Raw genomic sequence first — 21,781 nt, 5'->3', positions numbered from 1 at the left:
AAGATGCTCTCAATCAGCTGTGGACAGATTTCTGTGAATCCCATTTTTCTGGGCTTGTTTCACAGAAGTCGCCCACTTGTGTCCAAGTCTGTCTGCAGACATCTTTAGCAGCTGTGAGGCGTCTCTGAGCTGGCTGAGAAGGACGGAGGTGGTACAGCAGGTCAGTGTGTTAATTAGAGCCCTACATGTCCAACACTCATGTCCCGGCCGGACACAGTCACAGCAGCACATTTACAACATGGAGAGCTTTTCATTTGGACCAGCAAATGACTAAGAAGGACGTCCCAAGTTTAATCAATGCAAAAGAACTTCTCCCACTATTAATCTGAAACTGGTTTTAAAAATCTGATGTTGGGAAAAGGGTTTACTTGCTCTCATGATGGACACATAGCAAAATCAGACAAACACCAAGTGCCAACAGCATGGCTGAAACACAGACTTAAAGAGTCTCCGACACGCCGTAACATCACGCCGTAACATCACGCCGGTCCCCTCCACGCTGACAGGGCTGGAGATGATGGAGGACCTCCACAGCAACGTCCACGGAGACCATTATAAACAAACATCCATCAATGACACTCACAGGAAATAAAACCCACTCGCTACATAAAGGGAACAGTACGAGCCTAGCCACAAAGGCTAGCTGTAGCACAGAGTACTGCTAAACATGTATTTGCAGCCGGGTCTGGCTCCTGTCATTAGAGGTCAGCTGCTTGGTATTTATAATCAGATCCTGACGTCTCAAAGTAAATGACGCCATTGCACTGTTACAGTAACTACACTAACGAGTGCATGTGGGTGAAGCTCCTGATTTTACATGTCAGCTTTGTGATGATTTTCCTGAATCAGTCTGGTATCTCAGGTCCTCGCCTGTACGTGTCACAGTTCTGCTGCTGCACAGCTGACTGTTAGTCTCACGTGTTCTCAGACATTTGTGCTTCGTAGCGTCTGTCCTGTGTATGCTGGCTCACGGGGAACCTCAGTGAAGTTATTCACGTGTCAACCTGCATCCTGTGACTCAGGTAAAGGATCGTAGTCCATGGAGCCGAGCCTCAAATAGATTTTTTATACATCTAAGCGTTTCTATTTTAGTGAATGCTTAAACCTGCCTGTGTGCCCTGCTGCGTCACCAGGACACACAAAACAAAGTCACAAATCTGACACCACCAACAATGTGACCATCACAGACACAGCTTGTGCTGGTCACATAAACCAACATCTGCAGGAGGCAAACTTTCCTTTCATGATGACAGATGTGAGTCTCGCTGCTTTTGACACATTTCACAGCAAATTCACGCCTTTGATTCATAAACTGCAGCTTTGATAATCTGCTTAAATGTGCCAAAGCTGCAGCATCAGATGGGTGTGCATGCAGTCTAAATCCCACACGTGAGATTTTTAGTGGAGTGTTGGTGCTGGGTCAAGTCACCCAGACTCCAACCACGGGGGCTGTGAAGGACGTCTCCAGCCTGCACCCACCCTCTCGGTCTCACCTACTGGCTGGATTAGCTGGATTAAAGCGTTCTGAGGCCGGTGCTGCTGGTTTATCCTTGTAATGTGGCTGTTTCAAGCCAAACGACCAAAAACAAAGGTTTTTCAGGGAGTGTGTTGTCTACAGGATTACTGCACATTAACTATCGCTCTAAATTTCTTAGACAAGAACCTCACGCGTCGCTGAGATCTGTGTAGTGCTACTGTAAAGTTGAAGCCAGCAGGTACCAGGAGGAAACAGCTGGCCTAGTTTGGAACAAACAGTTTCCAAATCGGACACGAGAACTAATAACACTCGTATTTGTTCCATTTAGAAACCAAAGCATTAGAGCCACTGTGTGACTTTACAGTGGACCATGTCCTGGACTAACAGGAGGCGTTACGTCTCCACACAGGACAGGTAGGTGTGGGAAACCTTTTCCCATACAAGTGAAATCCCCATTTAAAAACTGCACGTGGGCGTGGCTGTAGCTCAGGAGGTAGAGCAGGTCATCTACAGGTCATCGAGAGGTTGGTGGTTTGATCCCGGTCTACGTGCATGCTTGATGATCTGAAACAAACATGGCAGTCAGCTGGGTTACAACCCACTGGCAGAAACACTGACGCTGTGCTGTGGGCGGCCTGTCCTGTAATCTGAGGCAACAGTGAGAGGAAGGAGGAAACAAACAGGAAACAAACAGGAAGCAGTTCATGTCTTCTGGCGAGGCACCACGCGTTTACTCCCACTGAAGCATGTTTGTGTGAGAGCTCTGTGTTAGTTTACCATGTGGCCCCAGCTCCTCCCTCAGTAATGAAACTCCTGTAACAGTGTTGCTCTGAGCAGTAACAATGCTGTTCCCACATGTGCACAGAGCCACAGCCTCACTGTTACTCTGTACCATCCTCATCCTCCCAGCAGTCGGCATGGCTTCCTCACGTCTCCCTCTCTCCCAGGAGAGTCGCCGTCTCCTGTTTTATCCTCATAGCCTTTAATGTTCCTCCCTCCTCCTCCCCCGAGCGCCCCGAGGGCCTTCCCCTGCCCGAGTACCTTTGATCAGAGCGGTTACTTTTAAAGCGTACGGCCACGCTCAACCTACGTCACAGGCGTAAACACAAGCCTCACATGCACAGGCTCTGCAGGGTAAACTGGGAAAGTTCAACAAAGCCTTATTCTCTACATATATCTGCAGGCGGGGTGGGAGAGTCGCCGCACTTGCCTTCTCCGTAACGGTCTACAGAACAAACGCCATTCATCATCACAGCCTCGTGGTTTCAGCTCCCAGAGGAGGAACAAACAGACAATTTCTTTTTATGCTCGTTTCTCTGTCCTGGCTGAACGCACAAACAGGAAGAGCTGTTTAATAAAGCTGGTGGTCCTCAGTGTGGAGTCACTGGCACCCATCATCCAATCAAACTACAGGGCTGTTGCTGGTAGAGGGGGTGGCTAGCATTTAAGCCGCCGACGCCTCCTCTTTGAGGGGCGTCCAAGGCCTGAGGCCACTTCTTAAAGTGAGGACCAGGTTCCAGTTATCACGTCAAACGCTTGCAGCATAGAGAGGAGAACATCAAAGGCCAGATGCGAGTCACGTTCTCTAAACACTGCTGAGACCATAAAGCAGGCTTACGGCTTGATTGTTACAGGATGGAGATAACGCTGAGTGTGCAACACGTGCAGCCCATTACATCAGCTCTGTCAACTTAAACAATTTGCTACGCCTAAGAAATTAAATATCAATACCCGCCCGAGAAGCTGCTGGGTGCAGCAGTCAAACAGTGTGGAGATGATTTAGTTAACGTAGGAGCCAAACAGCTGCACCGTGGAGGATGCACACAGCAGCACAGGGCTCTGCTGCACCTTCCACCTTACAGGAAGACACCTGTGGGTTCTCTCAGGTAGGATTCAGAGCAAGAGGCCAGGCTGCTCTGACAGCCGAGGAGGCAGCCGGAGATGCTGCTGCAGTTTGTGTATGACAGCACAGGTATACATGTTTTGGTGCTAATAATAACGAGGCTTGGTGTGAGCCTGACAGGAGTCTAACTCCAGCATCTCCTCTGTCATTTATCACCAACTAGCACATGTAGATGCAGACTGCTAAGCAGGCCTACGAGCTGCAACACACTGATTTCAGCTCCAGGTTTCGTGCACAGTGAAACCTTTTCTCTGCTTTACTGCATGCATTTACAGTGATGGGACGAGGTCGCTCACACACGTAACCAGTCTGTGGCATCATCCATCTATAACACCTGAGGGGTCCACATGGGCGGAGCCAGACGCACAGCATCGACCGGCACCAAGCTCAGCTCCCTCAGCACTTTATCACTCCGTCACATAAATATGGAACAGCTCACTTGTTGTTAACCAAACATCTGTTAGAAACTTCCTGTTTGCTCTGTAAGAGATTATAGTGTTGGTAACAGCACAGACTAATACACCGACGGTGTCTGAAATGTAGCTTAGCGCTAACATGCATTCCTTACTACAGGCGTGAGCACTGAGAGCAGGGCTCTGCCTCTGCTTCAGCACAGACCCCACATTTCCACCCAGTCCAGGTTTATGGGATCGTTCCATAACGGGGATTAAAATCACATTTCCCAACCTCCACACAAATAGTCTGAGAGCACCGAGCTGGAACCACATGCAGCCTCTGAACAGTGCTACTATTATCCCTCCGACAGGAAGCGTGAACATCAGCAGCAGCAGTTACCTTCATGAGAGCTGCCATGCTGTTGAGAAAGACCGGCTTCTCTCTAGCCAGAGCCAGCAGGTACACCATGGCCTGCTCCCTGCTCTGAGCTCCCAGCAGAGGGGAGGTCCTGCTGCTGCCGCTCAGCATGTGGTAGCGGTCCATAGCTGCTCTCTGCGCGCCTCCTGGTCGAGCTACTTTGGGACCGACGAAGAGCGAAGCCTACCCTCCACTTCAGAACCCCCAGCCTCTCAGGTCTTGTGAGAGGTGGAGTTAGAGATCATAACATGCAAGGACTTCCTGGAGTGGGAGGAGCCCTGCTGGGTAGTTCTAAGAAAAGCAAAGGGGCTAACTCTGCACATGAAGTAGAACTTTATCCTGAAATAGGCCATGTTCACGCCCATGACTGATGGTCTTCAGCTGTTAGATACACTCCTAGCTGTAGATATCAGGGGCCGAGCGAGCTTTGAAGTGCTCCCACTGTTCTCCGCACTGGCTTCGAGTCCAACTTCTGCTAATTATTTCTCTTTTGGCTGTTTAATAATGAAAGCAGCGCCTTTGAAGTGCTTTGTGCTGCTTTAAACGCTCAGCAGAGGCACATTAAAGGCCTCCAAACAATTTCACTTCATGATATCAGGAGCTTCCAGGAGTCTGCTCCAGGAGGAAGACCACGTTGGATGTGTTGGAGCACCATGCTGCAGTGATGAGCTGATTCATGCATGACAGAAACACGAGTCTAGAGTTGTTTGGGTTACTTTACTACATATGGGTGCAGCCTGTACCCGCTGCCTGCTTCTGTGTGCGAGGACTGACTTATTGTGTTTCGACTCAATATTTTGAGAGCGTTGATCATTTTTCACTAACCACATTATAAATCCAGGCTTCGCTTATATCACATAACTCCCAATGCTGCGGTCTGCATGACTTCTTCAGCTGTAGATTTGTCCAAACGAGGCTGTTACAGTTCAGACTGAATCATTATTTTGGTCCATAGTGGAGACTTCTACGTTTTTAGGTCAGCAGCAGGCTGGAGAGGAAGTGAGGTTTGGACTTTCAGCCGGTCCTTTCAGGGCTCACCTCATCGTCTGCCTCCACCAACCTTCACTACATCCATGAACCTTCTCTGTGCTCCTCCTCGTTTCCTTTTGCAGCCACTAAACGCCTCGAGCTTCCCAGCCTGCTGAAACCAGTTTACCCGTCTGACCTTGTACGTCACAGCAGGTCATGTTGTAGACGTCCTCCAGTCACAAACAACCCTCGACACTCACCTCCACCCTGCAAGCTCTTCTTCATGTCCTCAGGTGTTTGCACCATCACCCCAGACACCAGTGATGGTTGAGTCTGTCATCCAAACTCATAACTGAAAGTCAAATGTAATTGGCTGCCTCATGTAAACATCCCTCATCTTCTTCTCCATTTATAATTCCAGCTGCATCATCAGATCTCAGGTTTATACATTTTTATTACGACTCGTCTAACGGGACGCAGGTGGTTTCTCTGGACGCTGGTGCAGCTGAACCAGCAACATCAGCAGTGCCCCGCCCCCATCAAAAATCTTACGTTTAGATAATATATGCTCATGTTTTCCTCACAGCTCTGTCTTTATGCATTTCATTACAGACATTCTCATTTTCAGCACTTCTGAGCAAATTTGCATTTCAAAGGGTTTAAAGAGTGAGTGAGTCGTGTGGAAGCTGCCGGTCACCAGCAAAGAGTCTGAACAGTAGCACGGCGCCCTCTAGTGGACAGGCCAGCAAACAGCAGCCGAGCAGTTCAAACTTCTTTTTCAAACCGTCCCCTGCTGCGTGTCCTCTGAGGGCCAGACAGCACCGTGAACACAATGCTGTGTTGGTGTGACACGGTGCCCCTGACCTAATCTGCCTCTTGTTTGCAGCAGCGTCGTTGGTGCCGTCTCCAGACTGGATTACTGCAGCTTTCCTTTGGATGGGTGGGGCAACAGATTTATGGCTGTCCCAGATAAAGAGTGGTCTTATCTGTTCAAGCACATCTATCCTTTCCTGTTTCCTGGCCCCGTCTGATTTTCTAGCAGAGGAGCTGGAATCACAGTAATCTGCCTGGCCACAGTAAACATGCAGACGGGCAGCTTGCTGCTACAGTCTAAATATTTACTGTGCAGTGAATTACACAAAGCTGCGATTCTGCAAACGCTCCCTTTGAGAAACGTCTCCCTGCCAGTCAGAGGGTTCATGCAGTCTAGGTGCAGGATATATTTGGCAGCCTAGGTGGGCAGGTTTACTGTCCCACAGTAGCTGGACATATTTGGTCGTGTCGTGGGAGACGACGGTCACATACGCAGAGCACGGGTATATTTGGGGCACTAATCCTCGTGGACGACGGCAAAGACACCAACTATGCAGGAAACCCTCCCCAACACCTCAAATGGAATATGAAGGAAAACGTGGAGGAGGCAGACTGGGACAGGTTGTTGACAGCAGTTTCTCAGAGTTCAACCTCCTTTTAAACTCCACGAAATCAAATCTCTGCCTGAGGCGAAGTCCTCACAACTCGAGGCCCATCGCTGATATTTCAAGGGCAGGTCAAGAGAAGAGAACTCAAGTCTAGAGAGAGTTGTACATCTGAGAAAAAGGATTCATCAAAGATGCATTAAGCATCGACCTTTATCAACCTCCGGGAGCAACCAGGAGGATTCCAACAACAGATTCCCTCTCCACAGGACTCTGGCTAAGGATGGCCCCCACCACACAGATCTGAAGCGAGCTAATCTGAGTGGAAGTCACACACAGAGACACTGAGTCACTGTGCAAAGTAAACTCTGCTCAGAATAGCAAGCGATGAAGTCGTACTTGCTTTTTTGTCCTTTGCTATTCTGGGTTGAGAGAGAGTTTTTTGCAGCTGCACCTGCTTTACGCCCTTTCAAAGTAAGAGCGGGCGCACAGCTGGTTCAGCCCATTTCATTAATAAACAATCCTCAGCACAAAATACTGCGTATCTGAACTAAACAGGCCTGACGGGACCGTCTTTATTGATAACGAAGTGCGAATCTGCCGAGGATGAAGCACTCGGGCACTCGCTTCGTGCCAACTGTGTTTGCCAAGACAGCGTGTCAGTCAGACGGCCATGTGGAGAGAGCAGCGCCAGGCCGGACAGCCTGGATCAGACGGGCTCGGTCATTAGAGAGGGCTTACCGCCAGGCTCCAAAGGCTAGCGACGACCAGCTGAATTAAAGGCTGTTTAAAGAGTTTCCCCTTCGCTCGTTACTGGCATCAAAGTATGCATTACTGCCCACAGCTGACAGAAACCTGTACCTGCACTCTCTGTAAGTGCTCGCCTTTTTACACTCGACTTATTCCAACCAGGGTCTAAAACTCAAGCATGGAGCAATAACGTAATGTAACAGCTCACAAACACATACTGACAGGCTCAAACATGCAACAGTGTTAGAGCGTCACCAACACACCTCCGTGGTACGACCCACGCAGCAAAGGGTTGGAGCACAGTAAACGCATCCATCACACAAACTGATCGGAAACCTGGATCCTTCCAACTTTTACTTCCAGGTCAGGGATCACCCCACCCTCGGGGTTACGTCCATGACAAGTTCACTTTTTTGAGCACAGCGTTATAAAATGTGAGCTCGTTACAGAGGAGCTCCTCCAGAACCTCAGCTCAGTGTGGATGAGCCTGACGTAGAGCTGGGCGATAGGACGATAACGATGTGTGTTGTCAAACGGAAGAGCCACAGAAGCTCCGTAGTGTGAAGGTATTTCTGCTATTTCAAGTCAAACAGAGCAGCCACTGTAAATGTGCCGAAAGCAAGTCTGGAAATACAATAAAGCGGTGCAGCTCAGTCTCTGACTGGAAGCGCTGATTCGTCATTCGGCTTTTGTCAGACTAAAGTAACTGTTACAGCTGTTTGAAAAGCTCAGCTATACAACAAGGAGAGATTGAGAATTTCCTTTTAGTTCTCAGTTTATTTGATATTGACAAAAGTCAGTTTTGTCTGTTCTTCTGTAAAACAAACTAAGATTTATTTTTAGAATTAATATTTTGTTTCTAAGTGGAATTGACAATTTAGTCTGTTTATTTGTTCTATTTTGAAACTTAAACGCTTTAGCGGCTGCCTTTTGTGTAGTTTGCAATATTTGCCTTTATTTATCTGAAAAAGTCTCATGTTCCTTAAGTACATCTACCCTGTTGAACTTATTATGGGAAATAAATATTTAAATAAAAACAAGCTGCTGATTATTTCACATTTTACTTGTGAGCAACGGCACATTTAAATCTTACAAATATAGTTATTTGGCTGATATCGTGATAGATATCGCCTGAAATGAAAAACACATATCGTGATATGAAGAAATCTCATATCGCCCAGCTCTAGCCTGACACAAATGCTGAGTAACTTAAGTGTCACAGGAATATCAGTGGACGCTTTACTCTGGAGACCTTCCAACACGAGTGCCATGGAAATTCGAGGACACTCAGCAGAAGGGCTCCTTCAGAGGAAAACATGTTCAACTCCAGCGCGTGGCTGAAGCACCATGAAGAGGCACAGAGCCTTCAGCTGAGCTCTTCTAAACACTTTCAGCTGTTTCTCTGAGCTTTACTTTTGTAAGTAAAACAGCCCCCTGAAACAGCCTCAAGATCAGAGTCATGTCTGTTACTTTGGGAAAGAGACTGTAAAAGATCCACCAAAGAAGAAGACCAAATGATCAGTAACCTCAAAGATGACGGATGGATGGATAAATTAAAGTGCTTAGTCCAACGTCAGACCGATGAACCTGTGAGTTCTTGATATGCTGATTAATAAACTTTCTGACAGTTGTTCTCAAACCAGACCAGATGCTGAATGGCACAAAAAGACACTGGAGACAGAACTGCACCTGCACAAAGCTGGAGAAGGGAAACCACGTCATTGTGCAGGTGCTGTTTGTAAGGTCGGAAACCTGCCGTCAGCTGAGACTGAAGAAGCCACCTGGATGATGACGAAATGCTTCTCCCACTGAAAACAACCAACTTCCTGGTCCTCCTGTTCAGGTGACGTCTGCTCTGAGAGTGCTGAACTTCAGATTCACCACACTACGACTGCCTACCATCAATGTGTTTTCACTTAAACAAGCAGCTGTTTGTTATGTGCGTTAAAGCTATATAACAACGTAACAGTGCAAACTCCTCGCTGACGGTTTAACCAAAAGGCATTTCCAGTGGAGACTGGCCGACACATCCTCAGCATAACCATGTATAACATCCACAACACTTAAAAAGAGGTTAAACACACACAATACGTAGAGCTGGGCGATAGAACGATAACGATATGTATCGCGATATAACTTTTACTCGATAGAAAAATTAAGCTATCGCGATAGACCTCGCCGCTCTTGTCCTCTTAAAAAAAAAAAAAAAAAAAAAAAAAAAGGTCAGCCGATCCAAATGAAGTAGCGCAGAGCCGAACCAATCACAGCCGCAGCGTCACGTCGCGTGACTTGTTACGTACAGCACAAGTGCCAAGCCGCACGTGTGTTTGTTTGGGAAGCAGCCAGCGGGTAATGGAGGAAATGAGTGTGCCGACTAGAAAAATCAACCGAGCGTGACCGAAGAGAAAACAGATGATGGTTCCAGTGCCGGAGAGATTGTCGAACGGAAGAGCCATAGAAGCTCCGTAGTGTGAAGGTATTTCGGCTATTTCAAGTCTGACTAAAAACAGAGTAGCTGCACTGTAAATTGTGCCGAAAGCAAGTCTGGAAATACAATAAACTGGTGCATGCGTCACACTGTGCGCCACGTTATTGTTTCGGTGAAATGAATTTCTACAATACTGTTAATTCTACTCTCTGCAGTGTTTAAATGCTTACATATACACACAGTTACTGTCCCTCCACACATACGACTCGGTTCTGCTTCTATGCCCCAGCTTTGTTTACTTTTTCCCACCGAGGCTTCTAGACTTCTGATTGGCCAACATTTCTGCACGGTTAGGAATCTAGCGCCACCTGCTGCTTTGGCGTGTTCATAGCAGCGTTTTCCTTCATTTCTGCCTTTATGTGTGGACGGGATTATTTTTTAAAACGAAAACGGAAAATCTCCGTTTTCAAAAATACCCGTGTACGTGTGGACGTAGCCTCAGTCTCTGACTGGAAGCGCTGATTCGTCATTCGGCTTTTGTCAGACTAAAGTAACTGTTACAACTGTTTGAAAAGCTCAGCTATACAACAAGGAGAGATTGAGAATTTCCTTTTAGTTCTCAGTTTATTTGATATTGACAAAAGTTAGTCAGTTTTGTCTGTTCTTCTGTAAAACAAACTAAGATTTATTTTTAGAATTAATATTTTGTTTCTAAGTGGAATTGACAATTTAGTCTGTTTATTTGTTCTATTTTGAAACTTAAACGCTTTAGCGGCTGCCTTTTGTGTAGTTTGCAATATTTGCCTTTATTTATCTGAAAAAGTCTCATGTTCCTTAAGTACAGCTACCCTGTTGAACTTATTATGGGAAATAAATATTTAAAAACAAGCTGCTGATTATTTCACATTTTACTTGTGAGCAACGGCACATTTAAATCTTACAAATATAGTTATTTGGCTTATATCGTGATAGATATCGTTATCGCCTGAAATGAAAAAAACATCGTGACATGAAGAAATCTCATATCGCCCAGCTCTAGCCTGACACAAATGCTGAGTAACTTAAGTGTCACAGGAATATCAGTGGACGCTTTACTCTGGAGACCTTCCAACACGAGTGCCATGGAAATTCGAGGACACTCAGCAGAAGGGCTCCTTCAGAGGAAAACATGTTCAACGCCAGCGCGTGGCTGAAGCACCATGAAGAGGCACAGAGCCTTCAGCTGAGCTCTTCTAAACACTTTCAGCTGCTTCTCTGAGCTTTACTTTTGTAAGTAAAACAGCCTCAAGATCAGAGTCATGTCTGTTACTTTGGGAAAGAGACTGTAAAAGATCCACCAAAGAAGAAGACCAAATGATCAGTAACCTCAAAGATGACGGATGGATGGATAAATTAAAGTGCTTAGTCCAACATCAGACCGATGAACCTGTGAGTTCTTGATATGCTGATTAATAAACTTTCTGACAGTTGTTCTCAAACCAGACCAGATGCTGAATGGCACAAAAAGACACTGGAGACAGAACTGCACCTGCACAAAGCTGGAGAAGGGAAACCACGTCATTGTGCAGGTGCTGTTTGTAAGGTCGGAAACCTGCCGTCAGCTGAGACTGAAGAAGCCACCTGGATGATGACGAAATGCTTCTCCCACTGAAAACAACCAACTTCCTGGTCCTCCTGTTCAGGTGACGTCTGCTCTGAGAGTGCTGAACTTCAGATTCACCACACTACGACTGCCTACCATCAATGTGTTTTCACTTAAACAAGCAGCTGTTTGTTATGTGCGTTAAAGCTATATAACAACGTAACAGTGCAAACTCCTCGCTGACGGTTTAACCAAAAGGCATTTCCAGTGGAGACTGGCCGACACATCCTCAGCATAACCATGTATAACATCCACAACACTTAAAAAGAGGTTAAACACACACAATACGTAGAGCTGGGCGATAGAACGATAACGATATGTATCGCGATATAACTTTTACTCGATAGAGAAATTAAGCTATCGCGATAGACCTCGCCGCTCTTGTCCTCTTAAAAAAAAAAAAAAAGGTCAGCCGATCCAAATGAAGTAGCGCAGAGCCGAACCAATCACAGCCGCAGCGTCACGTCGCGTGACTTGTTACGTACAGCACAAGTGCCAAGCCGCACGTGTTTGTTTGGGAAGCAGCCAGCGGGTAATGGAGGAAATGAGTGTGCCGACTAGAAAAATCAACCGAGCGTGACCGAAGAGAAAACAGATGATGGTTCCAACGCCGGAGAGATTGTCGAACGGAAGAGCCATAGAAGCTCCGTAGTGTGAAGGTATTTCGGCTATTTCAAGTCTGACAAAAAACAGAGTAGCGTGCACTGTAAATTGTGCCGAAAGCAAGTCTGGAAATACAATAAACTGGTGCATGCGTCACACTGTGCGCCACGTTATTGTTTCGGTGAAATGAATTTCTACAATACTGTTAATTCTACTCTCTGCAGTGTTTAAATGCTTACATATACACACAGTTACTGTCCCTCCACACATACGACTCGGTTCTGCTTCTATGCCCCAGCTTTGTTTACTTTTTCCCACCGAGGCTTCTAGACTTCTGATTGGCCAACATTTCTGCACGGTTAGGAATCTAGCGCCACCTGCTGCTTTGGCGTGTTCATAGCAGCGTTTTCCTTCATTTCTGCCTTTATGTGTGGACGGGATTATTTTTTAAAACGAAAACGGAAAATCTCCGTTTTCAAAAATACCCGTGTACGTGTGGACGTAGCCTCAGTCTCTGACTGGAAGCGCTAATTCGTCATTCGGCTTTTGTCAGACTAAAGTAACTGTTAAAACTGTTTGAAAAGCTCAGCTATACAACAAGGAGAGATTGAGAATTTCCTTTTAGTTCTCAGTTTATTTGATACTGACAAAAGTTAGTCAGTTTTGTCTGTTCTTCTGTAAAACAAACTAAGATTTATTTTTAGAATTAATATTTTGTTTCTAAGTGGAATTGACAATTTAGTCTGTTTATTTGTTCTATTTTGAAACTTAAACGCTTTAGCGGCTGCCTTTTGTGTAGTTTGCAATATTTGCCTTTATTTATCTGAAAAAGTCTCATGTTCCTTAAGTACATCTACCCTGTTGAACTTATTATGGGAAATAAATATTTAAATCAAAACAAGCTGCTGATTATTTCACATTTTACTTGTGAGCAACGGCACATTTAAATCTTACAAATATAGTTATTTGGCTGATATCGTGATAGATATCGTTAACGCCTGAAATGAAAAAAACATATCGTGATATGAAAAAATCTCATATTGCCCAGCTCTAACAACACGGTAACATTATGTTGAAGCACAGCACGTATCACTCCGCCAGGCTCCGCCTACGACAGCCGTAACGCTCCAACAATCCATCGAGCGGCTTCGTAGCTCAGCAAAGTCATACTGAAACGTTTTTGACAGATTTTTGAGCGCCGTGGACATAAACTCGGTTTGCTAATAACGACGGTCTGCTCGCATCCTCTACCAAAAAATGTGCTTTGTTGTGTATCTGACGGACGAAAGCCAAACCAGTTCCACACCAGTGAAGCTGCAGCATTTTCACAAACCAGTTCTGGTTCATCCGTCTCATTCAACGATCCGCGTTCGCCCTTCTTATTCTTCTTATTCTGCGTCGCCGCCATGTGCGTATGCAAACAAAGGCACTGCGCATGCGCGTGTTACCCATATTCTACAACATTATACCAGTATTACAATGAAAGGTGTGATATGGCCCAGCCCTACCTTCAGCTACGTCTCATGGTCTTCATTACATTCAACAGGGAAACTTAGAGTCACCTGGAGCCTGTCTTCTACCTGTGTACACCAACTGTGACCAAAGGTTTGAGAGAGTTGGGTGAAAGAGCTCCACTGAAATTCAATATGTTAGTCATTATTATTAAAGACATAAACATGTTTGATGGTCTGCACTAGTTTTCCTAGTGTTAGTGGACTGAGGTCCTTTTCAAGTATCTGACAGGTCTCCAGAGATGATTCCTTCCTGGTTCAACTGCTTCCACATTAAAATGACTTCAGAGCCACATAAGTGTGAAAGTCTCCTGCATGTACGCAGCCACACTATGAATCGCAGCTGCAGTCTCCCAGCAGCCTCTGAGCTGTGTGCTCCTGTTGGTTTCACAATAAGGCTGCTTTCTCCTGAACACACTGTGCAGGCTCACTGTTCACATAACTTTGCTTTTGGGTAACCAGTTGTGTGAATGAGAGGAGGCTGTGTGTGAAAGGCTTTGAAACACACGCTCACGGGCAAGAACAATCTGTCATGACAGTGAGTCGACTGTGACTAATTACAGGCCCTGCAGCTCCACGCCCTGCCTCCTCACCGAGTTCAACAAATGCAACAACATAACGAGCTGCTGAGGAATTCAGCCTGTCAGAGAGCCTCTGTTAGCCTCCTGAAGGCCTTATTTACACGACTCGGTTATGTGCTCGCCCTCATACGCTACGAGCCGTGAGCCCATATCTAATGTCAATATTGTCTGTGTGTCTGGAAGTTGCACAAGGTAAAGGTTGTAGAAAACATAAGGAGTGTCTGACCGTGGTGTGTGAAGGTCAGCAGGTTGGTAACAGAGACGTGAACAACGTGAATTTGATTTTTTTCATCCTTTGGACAGTTTTCATGTCTCAGAGAGGCGACGAGTCTCTAACATTCATGTCTCTGATCAGTGATTTCCAGTGTTGGGACTAACGCGTTATTAAGTAACGTGTTACAGTAACTACGTTATTATTGTGGTAACGAGCACGGTAACTAGTTATTATGCCAAAATCAGGAACGCGTTACTCGTTACTGGGATTTAGATAGGCTCGTTACTCGTTACTTCGTGTGGTGGCATCGCGGAGCTTCCACAGATTCAGTAACATTAGCAAGTGGTGGAGGCAGCAGGTGGATGAAGGAAAGGGAGGCAGGAGGAGAGACCCGAGGCGGCCGCCGGTCCAAGTGTGAACTGAACCTCAGGTAAGAAGTTATGACCTGCAGTCTCTCTGGGTCAGATATGAACCAAGTTTAGGTGGAGTTTATTTTTGTTATGCTGACTTTTTACAGTCAGTTACAATAACTCGTACTGCGTGCTAGCTAGCTTGACGGAGTTTCTATACAGCTGGGTGGTGCTATGTTACTGATGTTGAACTTTATTTTGTTCGTAGGTTAATTATTAGAGTTGCCAACCGTCCCGTAAAAAACAGAATCGTCTGGTATTCAGAGAAAATATTACGCGTTTCTTATTGAGGTGAAAAGGAACAGTTTGTCCCGGACTTCAGCTACAATGAAAAAGACACAAAGCTGGAGTTATTCTGTGTTTACGCTGCACAGCTGCCTCTTCTTCTCTCATCCTCTCCTGTTTCTACTTCAGTCATGAAACTGATCAATGATCAGCTGATCGGCTTTTCTCTCTTGTTTGTTTATCGCCCACTTTGCTCCAGAAAGAGGAAACCAGCGGATGTCGCGGTAAACAACAGCAGCACGTTTAAGCTTGATCAGCTGTTGTTAGAATTTATTTAATATTAATTTCTAGTATCAGCTGATGTTTGCTGGAGCCACAGCTGTAAACCTGCTGGTCATGATGTGGGTTTGGATATGTGGTGAGAGGGAAACATGAAGATGAAACCAGGAGACGTCCTTACTGGATCATCAGAGCTGAACAGGTGATGGAGAAACAGGTTTACCTTTTAGGTGACATGAATGAGCTGAAGTTATGAACTGTTTCTGAGAGACAAATAACACCAGGATCCTTTTCTAAGTAGCTGACAGCTGGTAACTGTGCAGGGGCGGGTCTAGCAAAGTGTTGCCAGGGGGGCAGGTAGGGCATTAAAACGGAAAGGGGGGCACAAAGAAATACTTTCTTATTCTCATTTAAAATGTCTCACTTTTAAAAAATAATTATCTGAATCTTACAACAAACGATTGATAGATTGATGCATATATACCATCAGAACAGTGAACATCACTGTCACAACAGCGTTTATCTTCATTCAAAGGCTTTATGATTTTTCCTATAATGGCGGCCGGTCTCTAGTCAAAATGCCCGGGACGATTTTCTGTCCCAGTCCAGCCCTGTATGCAGCTCATCTGCAGTCTGGTGTTACCTACATCTTCTTATTCAGAAGCAGAATTTCCGAGTTCTGAGTACAATCAAAGCAACACGACTGCAGTTTTTGTGTTGGATGTAAAAAGCTAGGATAGAACCAGGCGTGGGATTTCTCTCGTGGAAATGTGCACATTATCTTTTCCTTTCTGTTGGTAGGTGGCACAGTGCACTTGTGGCAGGATAGTGTTAACATGTAGGCAAGCTAGAAGACTGGCAAAGTTATGGAAGCAACACATTAACAAGAGAATTCTGAGTTAAACCAAAGTTACTTTCCCTAGTAACTAGTTACTCTGAAAGTAACGAGTAACTTGAAGTAACTGAGTTACTTTTGAGAGAAGTAACTAGTAATGTAACTAAGTTACTATTTTAAAGTAACTTACCCAACACTGGTGATTTCATCCTGCTCTTGTGTGGTGACAACTGCAGTCTCATCGTCCTCCTGTGTTTTAATAAACACCAGGGCAAGTGTGCATCATTTACACTATGACATATGCTTTATACATCTGCAGCTGTAAGCTAGCTTTCTCCTGATTGGTCGGCACTCACAAACAGAAGGTGGGTGGGGCTCATAGACAGTATGGCTCTCTTCTCTTTTAGTATATATTAGGCATATTTGCATTTGTTTACATGCATTTCTGTTCATGTATGTGTTCGTGTATCCACTTTTCCAAAGGTATAATGTGCATTTTCACATTTTCTGTCACATGACCATATCAAAGATGGCTGACACGTCAGATCCATGAGCGTATCAATACTCGCTGTGAATAAAAGCCCAAGTTATAGAGCACTCGAAACGGACTCTAGATCAGATATGGTCACCACGGGCACAGCAGCACCATCTACACGCTACTGTGGATAAATCCACTCCCAGTCCTTACACTATAGTCCCTTTGCTCCTTACAAACTGTTGGTTGGCCTGCCATGTTTATTCATTCGGGTCCAGACTCGGGTCCAGACTCGGGTCCAGACTCGGGTCCAGACTCGGGTCCAGACTCGGGTTGAGCAGCCCCCCGCTGCTCAGGACAAAAACGCAGCGTTTTGAAAACGCTCTCCAAAGCAGACACATTTAAAACGGTGCTTTCGTGTCAGTGTGGACAGCGAAAACTGAGACTTTTTGAAAACAATGACACATTTTAGTCATGTGATGCAGTCATGTGACCAATTAAACTAAGATAGTGAAGGGTATTATACTGCAGTTGTTTTGTTTGCTCTCAGGTTTGTCAGCCCTAGTATTCTCCCTGGCTTTTGCACCTTTGTACTTTTGTGTTACTCGCAGCAACAACTCCACCTCGTTGTTAGTCCATGTAAAAAGCTCGCTGCTTTTCCTCAACATTTTGCCGAAGTTTCAAAGAGCAGCAGACAGGAATGAGACCGGCCCAATCTTCTTGCGTTTCACGCATGTGCAGGACTGGAACGTGAGCGTTTTGGGCCGTTTCAATGTGGACGCACAACTCTGTGAAAAGGACAAAACGACAGTGTGGACGCCGAGCGGAAGCATCGTTTTCACATCTATCCGGGCCAGCGTGGACGCAGCCTCAGTTATTTTAATGAGGTCTTCGTACTGAAACTAAACTTCAGACGTACATGTTTAAAACAGCGGCACTGTTGGCTCACACAGTGAATCCTACCTGACCGCTCAAAGATGGATGAGCAGCCTAACAGCACCAGAGCCTTTCATGGATATATACAGTAAAAAATATTTTACTATTATTTTGATATTTTTAAAATGCAGTTTCACCCCAAACAAACACTTGATTGTCGTAGGGAGACATGTTGGCGTAACTAACCAGAACCTGCCGTGGTGCGCTCTGCAGGACCTCTGAGCCTGTAGAGGTTTAAACAGTCTCAGTGTGCAGATCTGATGCTGCCCCCGTGTCTCAGTGGGAGGTACAGGATGTGACCTGGCACGCAGACAGAGGGCACGTCGTCTCAGGCCATCCTACTCGGTCGATGTCACTCTGTCTTTAGCTTATAAAAAATACCCGTCTGTAATTACACGCCTTCTCACGCAGGCACAAACACACACAAAGGCTTTTTAAGGACGATTTCCATTCAGAGCGGCAGACAAGTTCAAGATGTCTACGGCGCTCCCTCGGCCCCCTCTGCTCAGTTTAGGAAACAACAAACAATGCGGTTGCTACGGCGCCCCGTGAGCCCCCCGAGAGAGACCGCATGTCAGCAGCAGTCTGGACAGCCAAAGGCCAGGCTGCAGACAGTTTGCAAGCAAACACGCAGACCGTGCAATCGGTGCACCGTGCTCCTCCTGCAGGACACACACATTAAAGATAGCCGAGAGTATCTGCAGCACCTCCTCTGCTGATAATCACACTCATGAAAGAGCTTCAGCCACTTTCTCTCTCACTGGGAAGATCAGATCTGTGCTGTAAAAGTTTGACACCAATCATTCATGAATCTCTAGACTGTTCTCTGGAACGAATAATTAGTTAATAAAGTAATGAAAATGCCTGACACAGTCTTAAGCCCAGCGGGGAGACACTGAACCTCTAACAGTTACTACTGCTCACTCATCTCCACGTCTGCAAGGACCACGGAAATTAGACTGTTCAGGAAATTCATATGAAACAAGTGAGCTGGTTTGTTCAGCCTGTAGAGGTTTAATGCAGGCCCAGTGTTACACCATCAGCTGATGAGCTAACGAGTTCATTAATACAGTGCGTCTGTCATCACAGTTTGTGACTTTAGGCCTTTGAAAAGTCTTCTCCATGAATTAAAGCTACTGAATTAAAAAAGAGGATTACGAGATGAAAACCGTAAAAGGATCTGTCAGGATTATCAGCAACAACTCAGCTGGAAGAAAACACTGATCAGCTGACACGGCGCATCCATAAGCTGTTTTTTTAAAGACCGCTGAGTAACAACGGCACATCCCCGCTGAGGTACGGTCCCGACTCACCAGCCTCTCCATCTCCTGCTCGCGGAGCCTCTCCTCTCTCTGTCGTCGGTGGTACTCCAGCAGATCGTCCTCGTTGTCGCTGATCTCTGTGATGCTGTTCTTCCTCTCCCTCATACCGGGGTGCGGTCTCCCTGCAGACATCTTTCTGTGGGTCCTTGGGCTGGCTACAGGAGAGGAACCCGGCAACGAGCCCAGACTGTAAGCAGGCGACAAGGAATTCCCAAAGCTCGCTTTCCGTACCCCTGCACCCCTGACGCTGCCCTCCGTCAACAACGAGGTAGGGGATGGGCTGCGAGCTCGGATGCCTCTGCTGCAAGTCTGCTCCTCTGACTTGCGCCGAAGTCTGGGGCTCTCTGGAACAACCTTGCCCAGATTTGAGGGGCTGTCCAGAGTCCTCAGTGGGTTCACCGTGCCCGGAAGTGCCCCTGGGAGAACTGGAACCCCTCTGCGAGCCAAGGAGGGGCTTAAAGGTGGCAACTCTCTCATACTGCTGCCTGCTCCACCGCCCCCGTTCACCTCCACGTTCCTCCGGGCCAAGCGAGGGCTTTCCGGGGGCTGCAACGAGCGCGGATGCTGCTGGAGAGGTGATCCTTGGATTATGTGGACGATGGGGTCCAGGGGAGGCTGGAACGCTCTGGTGGGTTGAGAAAGCTGCCTGGAGGGGCTGGAAGTGAGAGAGCGATCGGCCAGAGGGGCGTGCTCTCTGAAGGGGCTGGCAGGTCTTTCCTGGAGCACTGTGGTAGTCTTGGTCCTGGGGCTGGAGGGCGACGGGGATGAACAGGTCGGAAACTTGGGTGTGGGCCTGGGGCTACTTGGCACAGCGTTTCTACCGCTAAGAGATTCACTGGAGGACAGAAGGGGGGTCTGCCGAGGGCTCTCAGACCCAGCTTGGCCCAGTCCTGTGTGGCTTGGCTTGGGGCTTGGAGGAGCCTCCGTTAAGACCTTTCGCGGCAACCTGGGGCTTTCCTGAACCTTTTGGCTCACCCCACTGCTGCTGAAGTTAGGCAGTATGGTCCGTGGCTGGGGTACCGGCGGAGGCTGGGCGGTGAAGTTGTAGCTAGAGGAGCGTACAGGCACTGGCGGCAGAGAAGAACTCTGGTCCTGGGGTCCTCCACTAGGAGATGGACTGGTAAAGCTTCCACTGCTGGCTGCTGAGGGGGAGGACAGTGGGGAAAAAGGAGGCGATGTGTTCTCATAGCTGGACCCCACAGACATGGCCCCTGGGCTGGTAGGAGGCGATAACAGATACCGGCCCCCTCCGTTGACCATGGGCGACAGAGGAGAGTGAGCTGCGGACTGGCCTCCGGGAGGCTTCATGGCGTCCGATGAAGAAGGCTGAGGGTCATCCATGACTAGAGAATCCATGATCTCCTGGAGGTCCCTCTCAATAGAGCTGACGATAGCGCTGTGCTCGGATTGGACTTTCTCTCCAGGAGCTGGGGGACACTGGGCTGCACTGGGCTGGTGATTCCCATTGACCAAGCTCTCTGTGTCTAGAGGGAAAGCAGAGAGAATAAAACGGGCATCAGACAGGTATTCAAACAGAGTCAACGATATCCTGCACCTCAATAACTCCCCCAGCTCCACCACATGCCCCGGCTCATTAGATATCACACAAAGAAAACATTTGCAGTGGGGCAGCGACGGCATTTTCATAATTCTAACAGCAGCAGCAAAAACAGACTGTTCAGGATACACTGTGCATCATGGCACGACTTAAACAGCAAAGCAGCAGTGATGAGGGTCCTTCAAAGGCTGACTACGACATTGCAAATCGCCATCAGTTAGCATCGCACAATGTTTTGGTTTTTTTAGTGCAAGGCAGGAAAAACAAAAGCACGCTCTCATTTGCGTGTGTACACCGACAACAGGAAAAAACATACAGCTCTCCACAGGCTTCAGGTTCTGGTTAGTTTTGCCCTCGAGCTCAGCGGGTTTTACAAGGACTGCTGTAACCTGTGGCAGCGAGATGACTCGGGAGAGCCGAGTGACATCAAGGATCACTACATCCTTGATGTCACTCGGCTCTCTGACCGGCACCGACCTGACAGCACGGAGCGACGACACGGGAAGAAATGAAGCTCCAAACTAATATGAAAGACTGTGATTGGTTTCCTGCTGGACAGTCAGTCCCGTCACTGTGTTAGATGCACATCTTTGTTCTGGGCGGTCCAACCAGCTTTAGTATAAAAAGCCTCTGTGGGTAACGAGCTTTTTAATACAACTACCTTCAATGACTATGAGAGTAACACTGTTGGATGATCTCTTTCCCCTGAACAGAAGAAGTGCAGTGACACTGCCTTTCTTTTAAGAGTCTTTAACCCTGATAACTTTCCATTATTCCTGTGCGGTTGTGTCACAGCGTTCCTTACTGTGCCGAAAACATCCTACGAGCCTTAGCCCCTCCTAACTCTTCACAGCCGCACTGAAATGAAACTATTTAAAACATGTACTGCCAGACTTCCTCACCTCCCCAGAGAGCTTCACAAACTGCTGAATTCGAACCTGTTATTTAAGATGCATTCAACGTCAATTTTCCAGCCTACTGTGGAAGACAGGTAAGTACAAGGCCAGAGAAGGGATTAGTAGTGAGGGGAAAAAGGAAGGAAGGACACACAGACGGCACTGGATAGGAGAAAATGTGCCTACATAACCCAATTACTGTATGGCCCGAAAGCAAACGTAGGACACAGGCCAGGTAATCTCATCTTAATCATCTTCCTCCAATGTCAGCACAGTAGATTATAACACCAGAAACACACAGCCACGTGGCTCTGAGGCAGGGAGCACTCCACAGATCAGGTTTTATTCACCTTAAATGAGGATTATTGTAAGGTAGCGTCATCAGTGCAAACACAGAGGTAATAAAACAGCTGTCGTGTCTGAGAAGCAAATAAAAGAGTCAGTTTTGTGTCACAGAGGCAAATCCCATCAGTGCAAGTGCTTTAAAATACAGAAGCTTCACAAATAATGCATTAGCTGTGCCTGCTCAGCTGACA

The 21,781-nt window shown here is 46.8% G+C and overlaps 1 protein-coding gene across 24 annotated transcripts in view; it reads right to left on the bottom strand.

Moving 5' to 3' along the window:
• Positions 1 to 21,781, bottom strand: part of phldb1b (pleckstrin homology-like domain, family B, member 1b) — a 116,659-nt gene that overhangs the window by 26,547 nt on the left and 68,331 nt on the right. For all 24 annotated transcript variants that reach the window (XM_085380105.1, XM_085380111.1, XM_085380120.1 and 21 more), the window contains one exon: positions 18,783 to 20,275. In XM_085380105.1, the coding sequence (XP_085236231.1) occupies positions 18,783 to 20,275 (1,493 nt within the window). The remainder of the gene's footprint in view (positions 1 to 18,782; positions 20,276 to 21,781) is intronic.

Source organism: Rhamphochromis longiceps, linkage group LG14 (genome assembly GCF_057381845.1).
Source record: "Rhamphochromis longiceps isolate RC_006_pf linkage group LG14, R_longiceps_female_GT1.1, whole genome shotgun sequence".
NCBI classification, from domain to species: Eukaryota; Metazoa; Chordata; class Actinopteri; order Cichliformes; family Cichlidae; genus Rhamphochromis; species Rhamphochromis longiceps.
Note: the sequence above shows the minus strand (reverse complement) of the source record. Positions and strands in the feature narration are given on the sequence as shown.